Source organism: Euleptes europaea, chromosome 7 (genome assembly GCF_029931775.1).
Source record: "Euleptes europaea isolate rEulEur1 chromosome 7, rEulEur1.hap1, whole genome shotgun sequence".
Taxonomy (NCBI): domain Eukaryota; kingdom Metazoa; phylum Chordata; class Lepidosauria; order Squamata; family Sphaerodactylidae; genus Euleptes; species Euleptes europaea.
Window position 1 is genome coordinate 99,102,416 of NC_079318.1, and position 21,035 is coordinate 99,123,450.

General features: G+C 49.6%; 1 protein-coding gene across 1 annotated transcript; it reads left to right on the top strand.

Annotated features, from left to right (window-relative positions):
- Positions 1 to 589: 589 nt before the first annotated feature.
- On the top strand, positions 590 to 19,443 carry ANXA9 (annexin A9). The gene is made up of 12 exons (XM_056853913.1): positions 590 to 667; positions 1,520 to 1,616; positions 5,683 to 5,777; positions 6,833 to 6,946; positions 8,870 to 8,954; positions 10,821 to 10,900; positions 12,321 to 12,380; positions 14,104 to 14,203; positions 14,604 to 14,699; positions 16,744 to 16,802; positions 18,751 to 18,873; positions 19,381 to 19,443. The coding sequence occupies exons 1-12, from the start codon at positions 593 to 595 to the stop codon at positions 19,441 to 19,443; spliced, it is 1,047 nt and encodes a 348-aa protein (XP_056709891.1). The 5' UTR covers positions 590 to 592.
- The last annotated feature ends 1,592 nt before the right edge of the window (positions 19,444 to 21,035 follow it).

Below are 21,035 nucleotides of genomic sequence, written 5' to 3' on the forward strand. Positions count from 1 at the left end.
TCAAGGTCCCCCAGCTGGCTTCGTGTGGAGGAGTGGGGAAACAAATCCAGTTCGCCAGATTAGCCTCTGCTGCTCATGTGGAGGAGTGAGGAATCAAACCCGGTTCTCCAGGTCAGAGTCCACCAATCCAAACCACTGCTCTTAACCACTACACCATGCTGGCTCTCTCTAGGCTAAACAGACCCTGGGTCTGATCCAGCCAGGCAAATCCTGTCATTCTCAAATAGATCTATCAGCAGCTATTTACTATGAAATGAAGATGAAGCCTCCACGCTCGGGTGCAGTCTACCTCAGAATGCCACCGGGAGGGTAATAAACCACAGGGGAAGGTTCCTGCCTCCATGCCTGTCTTGAGGACAGGCTGGAAAACGCTGGCGACCCACTGTGGGAAACAGGATACTGAATTGGGTGATTCTGGCCCGATCCAGCCAGGTGCTCACAACCGTGCACAATTATTCGATTCACACAAATGTGGATTCACACAGGTGGATTCCGCTTTGCTGCAGAGCTGGAGGTTCCAGCCACCCCCCCGTCGGTCTCTGAGAGCTTGCAGCCCGCTCCTGCGGATCCAGCCCCCTCCAGCGGATCCACGATGTCCCCAGCCAACAAGCCGGAGAAGACCTCCCTGGCAAATAAAATCCTCAAGCAGTTGCCCCTAGCCAGTAAGGTGAGTGGGCCGTGGCCCAGTGGTAGAGCATCTGTTTGGCATGCAGAAGGTCGCAAGTTCAATTCCCTGGCATCTCCAGTTAAAGGGACTAGGCAAGTAGGTGATGTGAAAGACCCCTGCCTGAGACCCTGGAGAGCCGCTGCCGGCCTGAGCAGACAATGCTGACTTTGATGGACCAAGGGTCTGATTCAGTAGAAGGCAGCTTCATGGGTTCATGGGTTCATGAGTGGGGGAAATGTCCACCGGCTTCCTTTCTCCTAGGCTTTGGCAGTACAGGGGTCTGAGTGGGCCACCGTTTCTCATGGGCCGAGACACTGCTCGGACCTTTTCCGCATGGTTTTTCCCCCTTCCGGTTCTGACCCCATACTGCTTTCCGTTTATCTCCTCATTTTAGGGTTGGCAACAGCGTGGAGCAGCGGTTAAGGTGTCAGGCAGAGAAATTGGGGAGGCCCAAGGTAGGGTTGCCAGGTCCCTCTTCGCCACTGGCGGGAGGTTTTTGGGGTGGAGCTTGAGGAGGGCGGGGTTTGGAGAGGGGAGGGACTTCAATGCTATAGAGTCCGATTGCCAACGCGACCATTTTCTCCAGGGGAACTGGTCTCTATCGGCTGGAGATCAGTTGTCATAGCAGGAGATCTCCAGCTAGTACCTGGAGCAACCCTAGACCAAGGTCACCCATTGAACTTTTGTGGGAGACTGAGGATTTGAACCCGGGTGTCCCAGGTAGTACTCTAAAGCTGTAACCACTATGCCCCAGGCCAGCTCTCCTTCTTGGCCTCATTCCTTTGAGTTCCCCAGTTTCCTAAGAATGTTTGGGCTTCTGATGTTTCCTTTTTCTTCCCTGATTTTCCCCAGACTGCAGTTTGGGGGACTTTGGGGACCATCCGGCCTCTCCTAAACTTCGAAGTGGAGCGAGACGTCGAGTCTCTCCTGGACGCCATCGCTGGTGAAGGTAATGTTTAATTATCAATAAATCATTACAGCCTTCTATTCAAGAGGCTGCCTGTGGGTTTCTTCCCCATGTTAAAATCTGCACAACAACCCTGTGAGAATGGTTAGGTTGATAAATGATGGCCCCCCATGGTCACACTCTTGGGCTCCGTGGCTAAGCTGGCCTCGAACCCAGATCTCTCCAACCCAACTATCTGGGACGCTGGCGTTAATTGATTGCCTTGGCAGCTACGGGATTGATGGGTGAGATCCAAAATATGTCAGTGGCACTACTGGGTGAAAAGTTCATGAGTTGGTTACTGGTCCCCAGTCCTTGGCTGTAGTTTGGGCACCGCAATTTAAGGATGTAGACAAGCTGGAACGTGTCCAGAGGAGGGCAACAAAGATGGTGAGGGGTCTGGAGACCAAGTCCTGTGAGGAAAGGCTGAAGGAGCTGGGTATGTTTAGCCAGAAGAGGAGAAGACTTGAGAGGGGACATGATAACCATCTTCAAGTACATGCTGTCGTATAGAGGAGGATGCCGTGTTTTTTCTGTTGCTTCAGAAGGTCGGACCAGAACCAATGGGTTGAAATTAAATCAAAAAAGTTTCTGTCTAGAGTCATTAGGAAGAATTTTCTAAGAGTTCGAGCAGTTCCTCCGTGGAACAGGCTTCCGCGGGAGGTGGTAAGTGCTCCCTCCCTGGAGGTTTTTAAGAAGAGGCTAGATGGCCATCTGTCAGCAATGCTGATTCTATAACCTTAGGTAGATCATGAGAGGGAGGGCACCTTGTCCAGCTTCTGGGCATGGAGTAGGGGTCACTGGGGGAGTGGGGGGGGAGGTAGTTGTGAATTTCCTGCATTGTGCTGGGGGTTGGAATAGATGACCCTGGTGGTCCCTTCCAGCTCTATGGTTCTATGACCTCCAGGTGGGGCCTGGTGATCTCCTGGAATGACTGCTGATCAGGAATGACTGGATAAAATGGTCCCCTGGATAAAATGGTGGCTTTGGAGGGTGGACTCTGCAGCATTATGCTCCACTGAGGGACCTCCCCTCCCCAAACCCTCCCCTTCCCAAGCTATATCTCCCAACTCTCCAGGAATTTCTGAACCTGGAACTGGCAACCTAAGGTAGAGTCCCTGGGAAACCGGGAAAGTTGTAGTATATACTGAGAGGGGCCTTCAAAGCTTGGTTGGTAACGTTGCCAACCTCCAGGTGGTTAGCAAACATAGAACAGCACATAGACTGTATGCAAAATAATTTATCAATGTAAAACTTAGAAAAAACACAGTTTGTGCACTGTTAAAGCAAATATTTACAGACACTGTCCATTTATAGCTAAATAATACAGAAATACGTCTAAGGCTCCACACTTCGTGAGTTAACGCCACTGAAGTGCACTGACGCGTTCAATGACAGGAAATGTTTTCCTGTGTCCAAGAGGTACAGTCAATAGTCTTTTCTACAGAAGACCGGTATCCTTTCTGTTTCGGCTTGCCACAGCCTTCCTCAGGGACCACTATTCAAATAAATATAACGCGAACCATAAATAATGTCATACAGTAAACGGCATAATACAAAGGAAACAACACAATATTAACAATTAAAAAATAAGCAGAGTACTTACATGCTGGCTGTTAGTAACATGCTTCAGCGTTGGCAAAGTCGCCATGCTCACACAGCATTTTAAGTACTGGAGTCACCTGATTACAATTTGTAAAGTAGAAGCTTGAAGGACACCCATTTAAAGAGACAGAGCACACCTGATGATTATGCCTATATATTCATAAATAACATGTTAGATCCAATGAGGTATTTAATCCTCTAGGAGAGGATACAGTCTATGTGCTGTTCTATGTTTGCTAACTAACAGCACACTAACGCTTGTATACTAACCTCCAGGTGGTTGCTGGAGATCTCCCTAGGGTTGCCAGGTCCCTCTTTGCAACTGGTGGGAGGTTTGTGGGGTGGAGCCTGAGGAGGGTGGGGTTTGGGGGAGGGAAAGGACTTCATTGCCATAGAGTCCAATGGCCAAAGCAGCCATTTTCTCCAGGGGAACTTATCTCTATTGGCTGGAGATCAGTTGTAATAGCAGGAGATCTACAGCTAGGACCTGGAGGTTGGCAACCCTAGATCTCCCACTATTACAACTGATCTCCAGGCATCAGAGATCAGTTCACCTGGAGAAAAAATGGCAGTTTTGGAAGGTGGCGCCTATGACATTATACTCCATTGAAGTCCCTCCCCTCCCCAAATCCTGCTTTCCTTAGGCTCCACACCCCAAACTTCCAGGTATTTCCTAGCCAGAGCTGGCAACCCTACAGGGGTGGTTTGCTGTTAGTCTGGAATGTGGGCTCTGTCAGATTTCCATTTTTGTCTGGTTTGCCTGTTGCGTTCTTCCACTGAATAGCCCCTAGTCTTCCTCCCTCTCTGCTCCTCCTCCAGGTCCCCTTTGTGCATGTAACATTCGGCTGCCACTCAACCCAAGGCGCCTATAATAATTTGGTTAGTTGCCAACTGTGGTCATCCTTTGGCACACAGCTGTATACCACAGTCCTGTGGGGCACAGTCCAAGCAAATGGTAATGGCTTGATTTAAAAATAAAGGTTTCTAGCCCTCTTGATTGGGAAGGTGAGTTTGCAAGGCTGTGAGCAATGCCTACTGAAATATCAGGTGCCCACCGTGGTAAGAAAGTCAGACTCAGACTAGGGAAAACCGAGTACAGATCTTTGCTCAGCCATGGTGCTCACTGGGTGATTTGGGGCCAGTCATGTTCTCTGTTTAGTCTACCTTACAGGGTAGTTGTGAAGATGGCATGTCTGCCACCCTCAGTAGGAAAGATGGGAGACATGCGTAATAACAATATCATTTTATGCTGCTATAGACAAGGGTGCCTGGTTTTAACATGATACTTGGGGAGGGGCTGTGGCTCAGTGGTAGAGCGTCTGCTTGGCATGCATGAGGTTCCAGGTTCAATCCCCGGGATCTCCCATTAAAGGGACCAGGCAAGTAGGTGATGTGAAAGACCTCTGCCTGATACCCTGGAGAGCCGCTGCCGGTCTGAGCAGACAACACTGATTTGGATGGACCAAGGGTCTGATTCAGTAGAAGGCAGCTTCATGTGTGTTCAAGTGTTAGTTTTAAATTGTAAATTATGGATATTTAAAGTGTATTGTATTGGTTGTGAGCCGCACAGACCGTGACTGGTGAGGAATGAGCAGCATAAAAATCTAATAAATAATATCATATCATATCATATCATATCATATCATATCATATCATATCATATCATATCATATCATGGCCCTCATTATCTAGTCAGGTTTATAGGAAGGTATTCCAGGCCAACCAGATCACTGGCCACCAAGATCAAGTTAATTCATGCCATCATATTCCCTATTACTATATGTAGGTGTGAAAGCTGGACAATGAAGAAAGCTGATAGGAAGAAAGTAGATTCCTTTGAAATGTGGTGTTGGAGGAGAGGGTTACGGATACCCTGGACTGGCAAAGAAACAAATCCGTAGGTTACAGATCAAATCAAGCCTGAACTGACCCTAGAAGCTAAAATGACTAAACTGAGGCTGTCGTGCTTTGGCCACATTATGAGAGGACAAGAGTCCCTGGAAAAGACGGTCATGCTAGGAAAAGTTGAGGGCAGCAGGAAAAGAGGAAGACCCTACAAGAGATGGATTGACTCCATCAAGGAAGCCACGGCCCTCAGTTTGCAAGACCGGATCAAGGCTGTCAATGATAGGACATTTTGGAGGACTTTGATTCATAGGGTTGCCAGGAGTCAGAAGCGACTTGACGGCACTTAACACACACATAATATAATGCAATGCCATGCAATGTCTAACCTTTCCGGGGAAAGGTTTTATGTGGTTTCAGTGCCACAATTGTCTTTTCTTCCTTCTCTTCATGATTAAAAATGCCAGAATAAATTATGTACTATTGTAGAAATGCAGCATAACGTTCAGGTGAGAGGGGTCCTGCACATTGGGTGCATGTGCTTCGTGTGTACTGCCTAGTGCTTTTATGGGATACCCAGCTCTCTCTCTCTCTCTCTCCGCCCTCCTGAACTTGACAGCTGTGGACTACAGCACCATCATCCACCTGCTCACCAACAGGACCAACAGACAGAGACAGCAGATTGCCAAAGGCTTCCAGGCCTTCACTCAACAGGTAAGGTTGGGAAGGGGAGAAGGACACAGGTTAAGGGGAGGGGTCCTATCCCTTTATCAAACTGGGCCAGGCGGTAGGCCGCTGGTGGCCAGGGGACTGGGTTGCCAACCTCCAGGTGGTGGATGGAGATTTTCTGGGATTACAACTGAACTCCAGGCAACGGAGATCAGTTCACCTGGAGAAAATGGCTGCTTGGGAAGGTGGAGTCTATGGCATTATTCCCTGCTGAGGCCCCTCCTCTCCACAAACCCTGCCCTCCTCAGGCTCCACCTCCAAAATCTCCAAGTATTTCCAAGTATATGCAGTTAGAGAGAAGCAGATCCAGCAGAAACAGACATAAGGCCTAGGGTTGCCAGCCTCCAGGTACTAGCTGGAGATCTCTTGCTATTACAACTGATCTCCAGCTGATAGAGACCAGTTCCCCTGGAGAAAATGACTGCTTTGGCCATTGGACTCTATGGCATTGAAGTCCCTCCCCTCCCAAACCCCGCCCTCCTCAGGCTCCACCCCAAAAACCTCCCGCCAGTGGCGAAGAGGGACCTGGCAACCCTACATCCTGTTGAGTTAGGGTTGCCAACCCACAGATGGTGGCAGGAGATCTCCTACTATTACCACTTGATCTCCAGGTGACAGAGATCAGTTCACCTGGAGAAAACAAGCCGCTTTGGAAGTAGGACTCTATGGCATTATACCCCATTGAAGTCCCCACTCCCCAAACCCCACCCTCCTCAGGATCCACCCCCCATATCTCCGGGTATTTTCCAACTTAGAGCTGGCAACCCTACGGGTGCGGAAGTGGAGTCAGCCACAACATGGCTGCCACGGCTTACCTTCCAGCACACCGCGAAGATCCTTGTGCCGTGGCAGCAACGTTCTTAAAAATCCGCACAGCCAGTCAGATCTCCAATGACCAGTCAGAAACTTCGCTGGGCGAACGCCCTACCTGGCCCCATCCTCTTTCTAGAAACGTTTGGTGGGTACCAGAAAGGTATCAGGGGGTGCCATTATACCCATGGACCCCTACTCTAAAACCTTCCTTTGCCTTTCCTCTCTAGAACCTGCAGAAGACCCTGCAAGCGGCCGTGTCCGGGAACTTGGAGACAGCCGTGGTGGGACTGCTGAAGCCGGCAGCACAATATGACGCTCACGAGATCAAAATGGCCATGAAGGTACGTACTGACTAGGGTTGACAGGTCCCTCTGCCCCACCGGCAGGAGGTTTTTGGGGCGGAGCCTGGGGAGGGTGGGGTTTGGGCAGGGGAGGGAATTCAATGCCATAGAGTCCAATTGCCAAAGTGGCCATTTTTCTCCAGGGGAACTGATCTCTATCGGCTGGAGACCAGTTGTAATAGCAGGAGATCTCCTGCTACTACCTGGTGGTTGGCAACCCTAGGACTGACACAGGCTTTGCACCACCTGGGGTTGCCAACGGACCTGGAGAAAAATGCCCTGGCTCTTTAGTAGTGTATTTATGGGGAAGTTATTTACATTTGTTTGCCGTCAAGTTGCAGCCAATTTATGGCAGCCCTGTAAGGTGTTTAAGGCCAGAGATGTTCAGAGGTGGTTGGCCATTGCCTGGCTCCATGTAGCAACCCTGGACTTCTTGGGTGGTCTCCCATCCAAGTCCTAACCAGGGCTGACCCTGCTTAGCTTCCAAGATTGGATGAAATCAGGCTAGCCCAAGCTATCCAGGTCAGGGCATTATTTATGTGCCTGAAAGTTGGACAGTGAAGACCAAACTGAGGCTATTGTACTTTGGTCACATTATGAGAAGACAAGAGTCCCTGAAAAGGACAATCGTGCTAGGAAAAGTGGAAGGCAGCAGGAAAAGAGGAAGACCCAACAAGAGATGGAGGTTGACAATGAGAAAATTGTTCAAGACTTTCTATTCCTTGGCTCCATCATCAACCCAAAGGGAGATTGCAGCCAAGAAATCAGAAGGAGATTGAGACTGGGTAGGGCAGACATGAAGGAGCTAGAAAATATTCCTAAGTGTAAGGATGTGTCACTGGCAACCAAGATCAAATTAATTAATCCCATAGAATTTCCCATTACTAAGTATGGGTGTGAGAGCTGGACAATGAAGAAAGCTGACAGGAAGAAAGTAGATTCCTTTGAAATGTGGTGTTGGAGGAGAGTGTTAGATTCTGTGGACTGCCAAAAAAAACCAAATCAGTGGGTTGTAGATCAAATCAATCCTGAAATGACCCTAGAAACTAAAATGACTAAACCGAGGCTGTCGTACTTTGCTCACGTCATGAGACGACAAGAGTCACTGGAACAGTCAAGCTAGGAAAAGTTGAAGGCAGGAGGAAAAGATGAAGACCCAACAAGAGATGGATTGACTCTATAAAGTAAGCCACAGCCCTCAGTTTGCAAGACCTGAGCAAGGCTGTCAAAGATAGGGCGTTTTGGAGGACTTATTTGATTCATAGGGAGTCGGAAGCGACTTGACGGCACTTAACACACACCCTACTCAGCTGGGAAATTGTCAGTGCAGGCCTGGAGCCCTGGCATAGAGAGAAAGAAGGCAACCAAAGGATAGTCCTGGCATTCAACTAAAGATTCTCTATCTCCCTGCTATATAGTCCTCTTCCAAACTAGGGGTACCAACCTCCAGGTGGGGCTTGGAGTTCTCCCAGAATCACAGCTGATCCACGGACTACAGTCCCCCTGGAGGCAAAGGCAGCTTCAGAGTTTGGATTCTGTGGCCCCGCTAAGCCCCCTCCCCCCCCAAACTCTGCCCTCCCCAGGTTCTGCCCCCAAACCTCCAGGAATTCCCCCAAGCTGGAGCTGCCAACTAGGCTTGCCAACCTCCAGGTGATGGCTGGAGATCTCCTGCTATTACAACTGATCTCCAGGCGGCAGAGATCAGTTCCCCTGGAGAAAATGGCCGCTTTGGCAATTGGACTCTATGGCATTGAAGTCCCTCCCTTCCCCAAACCCTGTCCTCCTCAGGCTCCGCCCTCAAAACCTCCTGCCGGTGGCAAAGTGGGACCTGGAAACCCTACTGCCAAATCTAGAACATGGCTGCATCCTTTCGAATTTTTGCCCCCAAAGAGTCACTAGATCGCCCCCTCTTCCCCTCTGCAGGGTCCAGACGGAGCCACGCTGGCTGAAATCCTTTGCACTCGGACGACCCAGCAACTTCGGGAAATCTTGGATATTTATAAGCACGGTAAAAGTGGGAGTGACTGGGGGAAGGTCTTAGGGGCCCAAACGTTTGTTCTGGTATCATCTAATTGTGCTTCAGTCTTGGATCGGATATGGCGTGTTAAAGCTAGATGCACTGTACAATGATTGCCTTCAGGCTTGCAATCTGAGAAGCAGAGCCTTAGTGATGCTTTAGCACCTAGAGCTGCCAGCTCTGGGTTAGAAAATTCTTGGAGATTTGGGGGATGGAGCCTGGGGAGGGCGGGCCTTGGAGGGGGAGGCACCTCACCAAGGTATATAGAGTCTAACCTCTGAAGCAGACATTTTCTCTGGGTGAACTGATGTTTATAGTCTGGAGATCACTTGTAGTCTGGAGATTCCAGGAGTTTTCCAGGAGGTTGGCAAACCTACATGTTTGCATACCTTGTCGGCACCCCGTATTATATGGTCGGTCAGTATCTATTATTAGGGTTGCCAGGTCCCATCGGTGGGAGGTTTTGGGGGTGGAGCCTGAGGAGGGCGGGGTTTGGGGAGGGGAGGGACTTCAATGCCATAGAATCCAGTTGCCAAAGCAGCCAATTTCTCCAGGGGAACGGATCTCTATTGGGTGGAGATCAGTTGTAATAGCAGGAGATCTCCAGACGCCACCTGGAGGTTGGCAACCCTATAGATATGGCATCCCAGCCAATCAAATAGAATAATAGAATAGAATCAGAGAGTTGGAAGGGACCACCAGGGTCATCTAGTCCAACCCCCTGCACAATGCAGGAAATTCACAACTACCTCCCCCACACACACCCCAGTGACCCCTACTCCATGCCCAAAAGATAGCCAAGATGCCCTCCCTCTCATCATCTGCCTAAGGTCATAGAATCAGCATTGCTGACAGATGGACATCTAGCCTCTTCTTAAAAACCTCACCACCTCCCGAGGAAGCCTGTCCCACTGAGGAACCGCTCTAACTGTTAGAAAAATCTTCCTAATGTAGATGGAAACTCTTTGGATTTAATTTCAACCTGTTGGTTCTGGTCCGACCTTCTGGGGAAACAGAAAACAACTTGGCACCCTCCTCTCTATATGACAGCCCTTCAAGCACTTGAAGATGGTTATCATGTCCCCTCTCAGTCTTCTCCTCTTCAGGCTAAACATACCCAGCTCCTTCAACCTTTCCTCATGGGACTTGGTCTCCAGACCCCTCACCATCTTTGTTGCCCTCCCCTGGACACGTTCCAGCTTGTCTACATCTTTCTTAAATTGCGGTGCCCAAACTGAACACAGTACTCTAGGTGAGGTCTAACCAGAGCAGAGCAAAGCGATACTATCACTTCACGTGATCTGGACACTAATACTTCTGTTGATGCAGCCCAAGATCGCATTTGCCTTTTTAGCTACCGCATCACATCTAGTCCAACCCCTCCTCCTCCTCCTCCTTTGTTGCTGTGAAGTGATCAGACTAACCATCATGTTTGTTGATCAGCCACCAACTGCCAGGATGCCACCCTGGCCAAAATTGCAGGCTTGCCAACTTCCAGGTGGGGCCTGGCAATCTCCTGGAATCACAACTGATCTCTGAATTACAGAGATCAGTTGCCCTGTAGAAAATGGCAGCTTTGGAGGGGGGAACCCGATGGCATCATACCCCACGGAGATCCCTCCCCACCCCAGATGCGACCCCCAAATCTCCAGGAATGTCCCGACATGGAATTGGGAACCCTAGTTGCTTACTGCTGATCCCATCTGGGCTGTTTCTCAGATAACAACAATCCCAGATAGCCCCATTCTGCAAGCTGATTCCACACCCCCTGCGATGCTCCAAGTGCAAACCTTTTCTTTTAATCCAGATGTGTTCCCCCCTCTCTACAACCCTCCCTGCTTCCTCTACCACGTCTAGATTTTAAATCGGACCTAGAGGCGGACATTGCGTTGGGAACCAGTGGCTGTTTTAAAGACCTCCTGCTCACTCTACTCAAGGTAACTAGACATTTTTCTGGAAAATTGTCCCAGGCCACATTTGTGCACTGCTGTTAGGTGTGGTCTTGGCATGCTGCAGAATGAAATGCTCTGGAGGGGAGGTGCTTTGGCTCAGTGGTAGAGCATCGGATTAGTATGCAGAAAGTCCCAGATTCAATCTCTGGCACCTCCAAGTGAAAAGGATCAGGCTAGGGTTGCCAGGTCCCTCTTTGCTACTGGTGGGAGGTTTTGGGGGCGGAGCCTGAGGAGGGCGGGATTTGGGGAGGGGAGGGACTTCAATACCATAGAGTCCAATTGCCAAAGGAGCCATTTTCTCCAAGTGAACTGATCTCTATCATCTGGAGATCAGTTGTAATAGCAGGAGATCTCCAGCTTGTACCTGGAGGTTGACAACCCTAGATCAGGCAGTAGGTAGGGTTGCCAGCTCTGGGGTGGGAAATACCTGGAGATTTTGGGGGTGGAGCCTGAGGAGGGCAGGGTTTGGGGAAGGGAGGAACTTCAGTGAGGTATAATGCAGTAGAGTCCACCTTTCAAAGCAGCCACGTTCTCCAGGAGATCAGTTGTAATAGCGGGAGATCTCCAGCCACCATCTGGAGGTTGGCCTCCCTAGCAGTCGGTGATGTGAAAGACCTCTGCCTGAGACCCTGGAGAGCCGCTGCCAGTCTGAGTAGACAATACTGACCTTGATGGACCAAGGGTGAGGAGGGGCTGTGGCTCAGTAGCAGAGTATCTACTTGGCACGCAGAAGGTCCCAGGTTCAATCCCCAGCATCTCTACTTAAAAGGACCAGGCAGGAGGTGATGGGAAAGACCCCTGCCTGAGACCCTGGAGAGCCACTGCCAGTCTGAGCAGACAATACTGACCTTGATGGATCCAGGGTCTGATTCAGCGTAAGGGTCAGATTTTGAGGGGTGCTAAAAAGACGAGAGGAGAGTCCTCTATTGGTTGAGAGGGAAGCCTGGTGTTCGCTGTCTTCTAGAATCTCCATGTCTGTTGACTCTGGTCTTCTATAGCTTGCTTGATAGAAACATAGAAACACAAAGATGGAAGATACCTCAAGGGTCGTCTAGTCCATCCCCTTGCACCATGCAAGAAATTCACAACTACCCCCCACTCCCCCAGTGACCTCTGCTCTATGCCCAGAGGAAGGCATAAAACCCTCCAGGATCCCTGGCCAATCTGGCCTGGAGGAAAATTCCTTTCTGATGCCAAAGTGGCGATTGGCATTACCCTGTGGGCATGTAAGAAAGGGCCACAAGAGCCGATCACTGGCTCATCCCTTCCTGCCCTCCCTCATGATCTGCCTAAGTTCACAGAATCAAAGGTACGCAAAGGACTTTTGAAGCAGTTTTCCTTCTAGTGGGACACTCGGATTGGACAAAATGTCAGCCCTTTTTCTCTGTCTTTGCGTCTCCCGCAGACCAGCCGAGAGAGATACTCCGGGGTCATTGACTACATGCTGATTGAGCAAGATGCCAAGGTGAGACAGGTTTGAGGCGGCAATTTCAGACAAAGGAAGTAGAGCGTCGCGTCCTGGCTGTGCAAATCCTGAATGGCTTCCGCAGATTGTTGGCGATTAGCAATTATTCACCTCCTGGAAAATCCAGTTGCTGATTATTGCAGTAACACCCTGGTCTCTACCTATTTTCATTTACTACATTTATCCCCCCACCTCTCTCCCAAGTGGAGACCTGGCCCATGTTGTTCTCCTCTCCTCAGTTTTTTCCCCTCACAATAACCCTGTGAGGTAGGTTAGGCTAGGTTGAGATGGTGTGACTGGCCCAAAGTCACCCAGCAAGTTTACACGCAAAGCAGGGATTCGAACGCGGGTCTCCCTAGTCCAACACTCTCATCCCTGCACAACCCTGGCTTTCTGCTGATGTAATAATGATGATGTTGGGCCCCAAATGGCAAATGAACTTTGAAAAGGGTTGCCAGGTCCCTCTTCACCACCAGCGGGAGGTTTGGGGGCGGAGCCTGAGGAGGGCGGGTTTGGTGAGGGGAGGGACTTCAATGCCATAGAGTCCAATTGCCAGAGCGGCCATTTTCTCCAGGGGAACTGATCTCTATCGGCTGGAGATCAGTTGTAATAGCAGGAGATTCCCAGCTAGCACCTGGAGGTTGGCAACCCTAACTTTGAAGGACACAGGATCTGTTCTCTGAATGTAGTAACATGCAGTTGTGGCCAGATTGAACGTGGTTTGTAAGATCTCGGGAGGAAGGGCAAGAATGAAAGAATGTGAATGAAAGCGGGCACCTGCTTATTGATTCTCCGCACGAGACAACCGACTGTCGTGAATTTGTTAAAACATAATGCTGATGCAACTGTCTTTATAAATGCATGCATATATGAATAAGGAAAGATCATTTCTGCTGCTCTAGCCGCATCTGCAAGTGGAGCGTATTGGCCTGGAATGCGTGTGTGTGTTTATTGCCATCAAGTCGCTTCCGGCTCATGGCAACCCTATGAATCAGTGCCCTCCAAAATATCCTATCTTTAACAGCTTTGCTCAGGTCTTGCAAACTGAGGACCAGGGCTTCCTTTACAGAGTCCATCCATCTCTTGTCGGGTCTTCCTCTTTTCCTGCTGCCCTCGACTTTTCCTAGCATGATTTTCTTTTCCAGTGACTCTTGTCTTCTCATAATGTGACCAAAGTACGACAGCCTCAGTTTAGTCATTTTAGCTTCTAGGAGACAGTTCAGGCTTGATTTGATCAAAGCATGTCTGTTTTGTCCTGCTGTTCTCCCGTGACTGTAGTGAATCTCAGTTGACCAAACGCATGGACGTCTCCCTCCTGCAGGACCAACCCACTTCTGTCGCGAAACTTTACCTGGTTTTCCCATCCCAGTTTTCCCCCGAATTAAAAGAATCTCTGAAATTGCGAGTGCTTGCACGTGTTTCAGCGCGTGGGTCAACTCCCCTTCCTTCCTTCTGGCACCCCTTCGCCGCCCCCTCAGCAGTCTCTCCACCCACCCCCGGGGACCTTTCCAAGCCGGAGGAAGGCAGGGTGGAGGAACGCACAAAACCTTCGCTGCCCCTCGAGCTCCCCCGCCCCGGACACGCAGCCGAGGCAGAAGGAGCCCTGCCGGATGCGGGCACCCTGCCTTCAATTTTTTGAACATGGGATCAAATAGCGTGAGATTTGACAGGGACAAACCAGTGACATCCAAGCCATGCGCTAACAGCCAATGTCTCCTTCCAGGCCCTTGTGACGGCAGGCAGTGGAGTCGGCGCCCTCAGACTGGACGAGAAGAAATGGGTCCGGATCCTCAGCCAGCGCAGCCCTGAACATCTCAACAGAGGCAAGTCCCTATGGCTCCCACTGCCATGTTTGGATGCGGGACCTTCACGGTGCAATCCCATGTCGAATTATCCCAGTCCAAGCCCATGGGCATCAGGGAGCATAGACTGGAGTATTTCTGCATAGGATTGCGCTCAGCTGTGTTTGGGGTGGGGACAGACTGTACGTACCTATTCCGGTACATTCGGTTGCACCCCCTCCCCCATGTTGGGAAATTCCTGGGAATTTGGAGCCTGGGGAATGGAGGGTTTAGGGGAAGGAGGGAACTCAGCGGGGCGGTGTGTGTGTGATGCCATAGAGCCCAGCGCATATAAAGTATAGCTCTGGTTTAAATTCCCTGACCGCCAGAAGTTTGGGAAATGCTTCCTTTCTTTCATGGGAATTCTTCCTTTCTCTCACAGTGTTCAGCTTGTACCACAAGAAGACGGGGCTCCAGATAGAGGAGGCGGTGGCAAAGTTCTTCCATGGCAACGCGCAAGAGGCTATCTTGACACTGGGTAGGTACACCCTTGGGACAGGGCGATTTCCCAAAAGGAAGTGTTTTGGGGCTCAATTCTGCACCGGAGCTGCATTTTTCTCACTTGAAGGCCCTTTGCCGGAATCCAGAATGCGTAGGGTTGCCAACCTCCAGTTACTAGCTGGAGATCTCCTGCTATTACAACTGATTTCCAGCCGATAGAGATCAGTTCCCCTGGAGAAAATGGCTGATTTGGCCATTGGACTCTATGGCATTGAAATCCCTCCCCTCCCCAAACCCTGCCCTCCTCAGGCTCCGCCCCCAGAGCCTCCCGCCACTATCGAAGAGTGACCTGTCAACTCTAAGAATGCATGTGGAGATTGGCTGTCGAAATGCACTCTGCACGTGTTTGGGGGGGGTGTCCTCATCTTTGATCCTTTCCCATGTTCTGTGGCTGAGATAAGGCATTAATGAAACTAGGGGAAATTGACCCAGGTCCCTTTCAAAAACAGCCTTCCTAATCTGTTTTAGCAGCCGGTTGCTAACAGATTTGTGGTGTCAATTCAGACACATCCGTTTTGGCTCCTGGCTGCTGACGGGGTTTTTTTTCTAACCTTTTAACACAAAGCTTCTTGTGTCCAGTTCGCAAAGCAGGGCTGAGCGGTTTGGTTTCGAAAACACCTTCCTTCCATTTTCAGGTCTTCTTTACGTTTCTGAATCGCAGGAGCGTGGTGTTTGAAGTCGGCAGCGCTTTTCAAAGCAACGCTTTCTTTTCCAGCCTTTTTCGCAGCATGTTGTTTTTTGCCTTTTTCAATCATTGGAAGAAAAATAAAAGTGAAAAGAACATGCTGTGAAAAAGGCAAAAAAACAGTGCTGTTTGAAATGGCCGGAGCTGTTTGGCCGCTGTGTGAGATGGGATGCTGGACTAGATGGACCACTGGGAGGGGCCGGTGCTCAGTGGTAGAGCATCTGCTTGGCATGCAGAAGGTCCCCGGTATCTCCAGTTAAAGAGTCAGTTAGGAGATGATGTCAAAGATCCCAGCCTGAGACCCTGGAGAGCTGCTGCCAGTCTGAGTAGACAATACTGACTTGGATGGACTGAGGGTCTGATTGAGTATAAGGCAGCTTCGTGTGTATTCATGTGTGTGTTCACTGGTCTGATCCAGCAGGGCTCTTCTGTTGTTCTTATGCCATGGGGACTAAAGGGAACCTCTATGTTCAGAGGCAGTCAACCTCTGAATACCATGAGCCAGGAGGCAACATCAAGGGAAGGCCTTGGCCTCTGTGCCCTGTTTGTTAGACCTTCGGAGGAACTGTTTGGCCACTGTGTGAGACAGGATGCTGGAATGGAGGGACCCACTGGTCTGAGCCAGCAGGGATCTTCTGATGTTCTTATGCCATGGGGAACTAAAACGAACCTCCATGTTCAGAAGCAGTCAACCTCTGAATCCCAGTGCCAGGACGAAACATCAGAGGAAGGTCTTGGCCTCTGTGCCCTGGTTGTTGGCCCTCCAGAGGAACTGGTCGGCCACTGTGTGAGACGGGATGCTGGACTAGATGGACCCTCACTGGTCTGATCCAACAGGGCTCTTCTGATGTTCTTACATGAATTTAAATAAATAATAAAGAGCTAGCATCCATCCCTGTGAGGGAAGCCTAAAGAGAGTGGAGGCTTTTTGTTTAGAAAAAAAAGAGGACCGAAGGACTACTACGGAGGTTTCTAAAATTATTTCTAGCATGGAAAATGGTGTATAGAGGGACCCTTTTCCTCCTCTCACATAATAGGAGAACTTGGGATCGCATGATGAAATTGGTTTGCTACCAGTTTCAAGGCAGGCAAAAGGAAGTGCTTCTCCCCATGTTGCATAATTATCCTGTGGAACTCACTGCCACAAGGATCCGTTGCTTGGCTTGTTGTGTGTGAGTGTGTGTGTGGGGGAACAGAAAGCAACCAGGAAAGGCCTTCAGATTTCTTGGAAGCATCTCTGGATGCTGTTGGAAACAGGAAACTGGGCTAGTTGGCTCCTGCCTTGGCCTGTTCCGGCGGGGCTCTTCTCATGTCCTTGTGACTCTCTCTTTGGCAGTCTCCGTCCTGAGGAACGCCCCGCTCTATTTTGCCATCAGACTCCGCCAAGCGATTAAGGTGAGTTTCTCTCCACCCAAGCCTGCCCAACCGTCTCTCTAGCACACCTTTCGAGAAAATATTCAGGGCAGGCTACCCAGAGGCGATTCCCATTTTTTAAATACAAAATCAATTTTCACCTATTAGTATGACCTGGTTTGGGGATCAGGGCAACTTCTGTTATAGGTTCTGGGGTTGGCTTTGTACCTAGCCACCACCTCTGCGGTGGAAGCTTTTTTTTTTTTTTTTTATTAAAATTTTATTGGTTTTTATAATATAAATTTTCCATGTTAACAAACAACAATATACGTAATATTAAAAACTAAATCATAGGTAATGTTGTTATAATTGTTTAAGTGCTAAATAAAAATAAAAAATAAAGGAAAATTTATTGACTTCCCCATCACCTCCGTCCGCCTCTTAATAAAGTATTCTATCCCACGTGATATGTTCTGATCTTAATTATTCTTATATCTCAATTAAGTTTCAAACACATTATACTATCAATATAGTTGATTACATTTCTTTATGTTAGCAGTGTCATCTAGATCAGATTAAAAGGTACTCTTCCATTTTCCCCAGTCCTAATTCATATTCACAATATTTCATCCAAGCCTCCCATTCCCCCTGCGGTGGAAGCTTCAACTGGGCCCCCTACTGTCCACTCAAGAGTGGTCTTCCAGAATAAAGGATCTCCCTGGAAAGCGCAGACGCTTCTGGGATACCTGGCCAATTTCTGACTGCTTCCACTGAGCCATAGCTCAATGGCAGGGCATCTACTTGGCATGCAGAAGGTGCCAGGTTCCATCCCCGGCATCTCCAGGTAAAAGAACCAGGCAGCAGGTGATGTGAAAGACCTTAGCCTGAGATCCTAGAGAGCAGCTGCCAGTCTGAATAGGCAATACCAACCTTGATAGACCAACTGTCTGATTCAGTATAAGGCAGCAACCTCATGTGTTCATGTATTATAGGGGACGGGCAGTGACTCAGTGGTAGAGCCTCTGCTTGGCATGCAGAAGGTCCCAGGTTCAATCCCCGGCATTTCCAGTTAAAAAGACCAGGCAGCCGGTGATGTGAAAGACCTTTGCCTGGGACCCTGGAGAGCTGCTGCCAGTCTGAGTAGACAATAGTGACCTTGACGGGTCCAATGGTCTGATTCAGTTATAAGGCGTGTTCTTATGCTGAGTGACCAGATGGGTATCTGCCCCAGAAAGCTTCCAATATAAAATTCAATGTTAGGGGAGGGAGATAGAGACGAGGACAACCGGGGCAGACTCTGAGTTTGCTTTAGTCACGCATCCTTCGGCTTAGTTTCGGAAGGGGGTGTGCGCTCAGAGATTGTTTTAAAGGCTCCTTGGAAGAGCTGGGTCTCTTGAACACGGGCACAATCAGTCGCCTTTCACTCTTATCCTGACACCACAAACCTGTTTAGCTTGGAAAGGTGGTGGTTAAGGGGAGACATGATAGAGGTCTATGAAATTACACATGGTATGGAGAGAGTGGACAGGGAGAAGCTTTTCTCCCTGTCTCTTAATACCAGAATGCTGAGTCATCCGCTGAAGCTGGAGGGGGGGGGGGGAGATTCAAAACAGATAAAAGGAAGTATTTCTTCACACAACGCATAAACTGTGGAACTCCCTGCCCCAGGATGTGGTGATGGCTGCCAAGTTGGAAGGCTTGAAGAGGGGAGTGGACATGTTCATGGAGGAGAGGGCTATCCATGGCTCCTAGTTAAAATGGATGCTAGTCATGATGCGTACCTATTCTCTCCAGGATCAGAGGAGCGTGCCCATTATATCAGGTGCTATGAAACCCAGGCAGGATGCTGCTGCAGTCGCCTTGTTTGTGGCTTCCTAGAGACACCTGGTTGGCCTCTGTGTGAACAGACTGCTGGACTTGATGGGCCTGGGTCTGATCCAGCAGGGCTTTCCTTATGTTCTTACCCTTTAATTTCTCCTTCTCTCCAAAGGGCCCGGTGGCCAGCCACAAAACTCTGATTCGCATCCTGATTTCCCGTAGCGAGACCGACCTCCTCAGCGTGAGAGCGGAGTTCAGACAGCAGTACGGGATTTCTCTCTATTCGTTCATCCAGGTGAGATCCCAGCTTTGTTTAGGGCTTTTCGGGGGCGGTGGGGGTGGAAGACTGAACTAGCAAGATGTGCCGTTTTGGGGTCAGGTTAGGCCTGAAAGAAAATACGGAGACTCCTAGCCCAGTATACTGTTTCCAACAAGGAGCAGCTAGATGACCTCTAGGTAGGTCGTGAGCAGGCCGGGAAGGAGCTGTCCTCCTCTGTTTGACCCAGACTTCTGGTACTCAAAGGTCACGTGCTTCCACTCAAGCAAAATTCCAGGCTCCTGACCTGAATCTTGACTTTTCTTGTCTTTAAAATAAAAAATGTGAGAACACGAAAAATGTAAAGGCAGACCTGCCTTCTCACCCCGATGAAGACCACGGTGACCTTCCGTGGGCGCTTGAAAAGGGGTGCCATTGGAGGCCTCTGGCACTTGCCATTAACCACTACACTGCACTTCCCAGGAGATGGGCAGAGAGAGAACTTCTGTGCAGATGCTTCTCCAACCTCTCTTTATTTCCTTCCAGACCGAAATGCAAGGCAACTACCGGGCGCTCTTGCTGGGACTCTGCAAGGCGGAAGATCTGTAAGGTGCTCTCTGGTGAGGAGCTTCACTGGGCAGAGGCAGTCTATCTCTGAATGCCCACAGAAACTGTTCTCCCCTCCGCACCACCCGCAGTCATGCCAGCCTTGGCCAAGAAAGACGACGTGGCAAGGAAGTCACCCGCAAGGTCCAGATCGGCCGCTGGTGCCGATTCCTTTCTACCCAGCAGTGTAGTTTTTCACGGGCCTGAGAAACAGTGAATTGAGGGCAGGCAGAGCTGAGCTTCCTGCAGGTCCCTTGCTGATGCCAGAATGGATCTGTGCAAAAGGGAATTGCCCGTTTTTATTTGGGGGGCGGGAGATGTAGTGCTTATGTGGGGAGGGATATGCCATTGAGTCCGATTGCCAAAGCAGCCATTTTCTCCAGGTGAACTGATCTCAATCGGCTGGGGATCAGTAGTAATGCCAGGAGTTCTCCAGCTACTACCTGGAGGTTGGCAACCCTAGGAAACAGCCGTGCGTAAAAGGCTATTGTGTATTGTGCTGAACTGTATTTTATGGATTGTTTTTAACAATGCTTTTTATCCGCTCTGAGTCCTGCCTGGCTGGGAAGAGAATGGGATACAAATGGAATAAATAATAATAATAATCTTAGTACGATGATGTCCCAAGGCTGTACAGCCAACCTGTGGCCACATCATTTGGGGCAAATGGGGTGACTCAAGATAGCTGTTCTTGACCAAGACAGGAAGCCCTTGACCAAAACAGGCAGGTAGGTGATGTGAAAGACCTCTGTCTGAGACCCTGGAGAGCTGCTGCCGTTCTGAGTAGAAAGTACTGACTTTGATGGACCGAGGGTCTGGTTCAGTATGAGGCAGCTTCTTATGTTCAAAGAGGAAGACAATACGCTCCTTCTATAAAGTGCAAACTGCAGAATGGTGCTCCCTCCAGGCCAAAGTAGACGTTTGGTTTTTTGATGAGTTGGTTCTGGGTTCCCTGGACCCAAGTCGGGTTACCCGCAGCTACACAGCTGCCGTGGGGAACGGCTTTTTTTAAAAAAAATATAAAGTCCTGTGTCGATGTTCCTAGACCAAGTCCTATGAGGAAAGGTTGAAGGAGCTGGGTATGCTTAGCCTGAAGAGGAGAAGACTGAGAGGGGATATGAGAACCATGTTCAAGTACTTGAGGGGCTGCCTTATAGAGGATGGTGCCGGGTTGTTTTCTGTTGCTCCAGGTCAGACCAGAATCAACGGGCTGAAATTAAATCAAAAGAGTTTCCGTCTAGACATTAGGAAGAATTTTCTAACAGAGCGGTTCCTCAGTGGAACAGGCTTCCTCAGGAGGTGGTGGGCTCTCCTTCCCTGGAGGTTAGATGGCCATCTGTCAGCAGTGCTGATTCTATGACCTTAAGCGGATGATGAGAGGGAGGGCATCTTGGCCATCTTCTGGGCATAGAGTAGGGGTCACTGGGGGTGTGGGGGGGAGGTAGTTGTGAATTTCCTGCATTGTGCAGGGGGTTGGACTACATCACCCTGGTGGTGCCTTCTAACTCTATGATTCTATGTGCAGGGGGTTGGACTAGATCATCCTAGTAGTCCCTTCCAACTCTATGATTCTAAGCTCCACAGTTAGGGTTTCA

Bases quoted from the DNA above. Each gene is read 5' to 3' on its own strand.
- ANXA9 (XM_056853913.1), top strand. From the start codon at position 593: ATGTCCCCAGCCAACAAGCCGGAGAAGACCTCCCTGGCAAATAAAATC. The intron at 10,901-12,320 runs GTAACTAGACAT...CGTCTCCCGCAG, and splicing joins TCCTGCTCACTCTACTCAAG to ACCAGCCGAGAGAGATACTC. The intron at 16,803-18,750 runs GTGAGTTTCTCT...TTCTCTCCAAAG, and splicing joins GACTCCGCCAAGCGATTAAG to GGCCCGGTGGCCAGCCACAA.